The 1,798-nt window shown below is 64.2% G+C and overlaps 1 protein-coding gene across 1 annotated transcript; it reads left to right on the top strand.

Annotated features, from left to right (window-relative positions):
* The first annotated feature begins 398 nt into the window (after positions 1–398).
* SMIM15 (small integral membrane protein 15) lies at positions 399–1,479 on the top strand. Its single transcript, XM_051641953.1, has 3 exons — positions 399–510; positions 691–756; positions 947–1,479. The coding sequence occupies exon 3, from the start codon at positions 974–976 to the stop codon at positions 1,196–1,198; it is 225 nt and encodes a 74-aa protein (XP_051497913.1). The 5' UTR covers positions 399–510; positions 691–756; positions 947–973; the 3' UTR covers positions 1,199–1,479.
* The last annotated feature ends 319 nt before the right edge of the window (positions 1,480–1,798 follow it).

Below are 1,798 nucleotides of genomic sequence, written 5' to 3'. Positions count from 1 at the left end.
ACATTCTGCCACCACCCGCAACAGCGTCGCCTCACAACGTGACAACTCCGTTCGGAGGCCTCGGGAACGTTTTCCTACCTACAGCCAGGTCTGGACGAGGAACAAACCCCTGCAGGCCGAGCAGGGCCGCGGGTCACCGGCAGAGGGGGCCTGCCGGGGGTGTCACCGCCGGCGGCGCCACGGGCCGAAAGCCACTCGCGGGACGCCGGTGGGGGCTGACGGGCTTGGGGGGGTCCCCGGCTTGCGGGGGTCCCCAGGGCACCCGCCCGCCGCTGGAGGCGCAGCAGGGCGCGGGCAGGGGGGGCGGCGGGGCCCGCTGAGGGGGCGGTGGGCGGCGAGGAGCGGCGCGGAGCAGCGAGGCCCGCGGAGCGAGCGCCGGGCCCCGCTCCGTGACGCCCGGCGGGCGCTGCGGCGGCCGCGCGGGGCCGAGCGCCGTTCCCCGCCCCGCCGGCAGGGGCGGGCGCGTCCTTCCTGCTTCCGCTGGTGCGGCCGGCGCCGCGCAGCGCTGCGGTACCGTGGGGCGGCGGGAGGGAGGCGAGGGGCGGCGGGACGGCGGCTCCGTGCTGAGCGCCGGCGATGCCGCCCCGCTCCCCGCCGCCCCCGGCAGCGCTGCCCGTGCCGACGCGGGGGCTGCCGGGGACGGGCCGCGCCGGGCGCCGCTCCCTCACGGGCTGTGTCTTCTCTCCGCAGGGGCTTCGGGAAGGTGCCGGGCAGGCCCGCGGGTGCCCGCGGCGGCGCTGGGCCGCCCCGCCGGAGGTGAGGGCTGCGCGCCGGGCTGCGGGGCGGCCGCCGGGACGGGGCGGCGGGGCCGCGGCCTTGGGCGGGGCCGGGCCCGGGCGGCCGGGGGGGGCTGCAGCGGCTGCGGGCCCGGGCGGCCTGGCAGCCCCGGGGCTGCGCCTCGGCGGCGGCTCAGGGGGCTCTTCGTGTTTGCGTTCTTACTCCGTAGGGTTTCCCCCTGTGAAAGGCAGAGAAAATGCTCGATATTAAGGCCTGGGCGGAGTACATCGTGGAGTGGGCTGCCAGGGACCCGTACGGCTTCCTGACTACCGTGATCCTGGCCCTCACCCCGCTGTTCGTGATCAGCGCGGCCCTCTCGTGGAAGCTGGCAAAAATGATCGAGGCCAGGGAGCGAGAGCAGAAGAAGAAGCAGAAGCGCCAGGAGAACATTGCAAAAGCCAAACGAGCCAAGAAGGATTAAATGGGGGCAGGGGAGAAGGTCCTGCATGTGCGAAGAACCCACTTCTTAAATGAAACACTTGTACATCTTGTGTTGCAACTGCCCTTTCATACTTGATCCTGTTATTTCTTGAAGTATGAAATTTAATCCCTTGAGTGTATTTTTTTTTTTCTGCTGAGATGATTTCTGTTAGTTTGCCCAGGTGGCACTTCGTTACAGTCATTTAATCTTGTGTTCTAGTGCCAGTTGCTTTTCTAAATTTGCATGTTAAATTAAAAAAAAAAAAGTTGGGTGTCTCTGGAGATAGATTATTTTATTTTTTCCTTACTGAGATAGGACTTAACAAGTGTTGTAAAATTGTCAGATTATTGGGAAAACGTGAATGGTAGACTGGAAGGCAAGTTTTGGTAAACCTTCAGCAGAGCTGTAGAGATGAGCTAGCTTCAGAGTTGGTGTACCTTACTGATTTCCTTGAAGGACACTGCATGTGGGCCTGGGGTTCTCTCAGCTGTGTGCCCAGAGGGTTTGCTGTAGAGTCTTTGGTGGTGGGACTTGTCTGCACAAGGAACCTACCTTAGCTACCTGTGTCCTGAACTACCAGCCATCAACAGTATTTTAAAT

Source organism: Apus apus, chromosome Z, assembly GCF_020740795.1.
Source record: "Apus apus isolate bApuApu2 chromosome Z, bApuApu2.pri.cur, whole genome shotgun sequence".
NCBI lineage: Eukaryota > Metazoa > Chordata > Aves > Apodiformes > Apodidae > Apus > Apus apus.
Note: the sequence above shows the minus strand (reverse complement) of the source record. Positions and strands in the feature narration are given on the sequence as shown.

Bases quoted from the DNA above. Each gene is read 5' to 3' on its own strand.
- SMIM15 (XM_051641953.1), top strand. From the start codon at position 974: ATGCTCGATATTAAGGCCTGGGCGGAGTACATCGTGGAGTGGGCTGCC.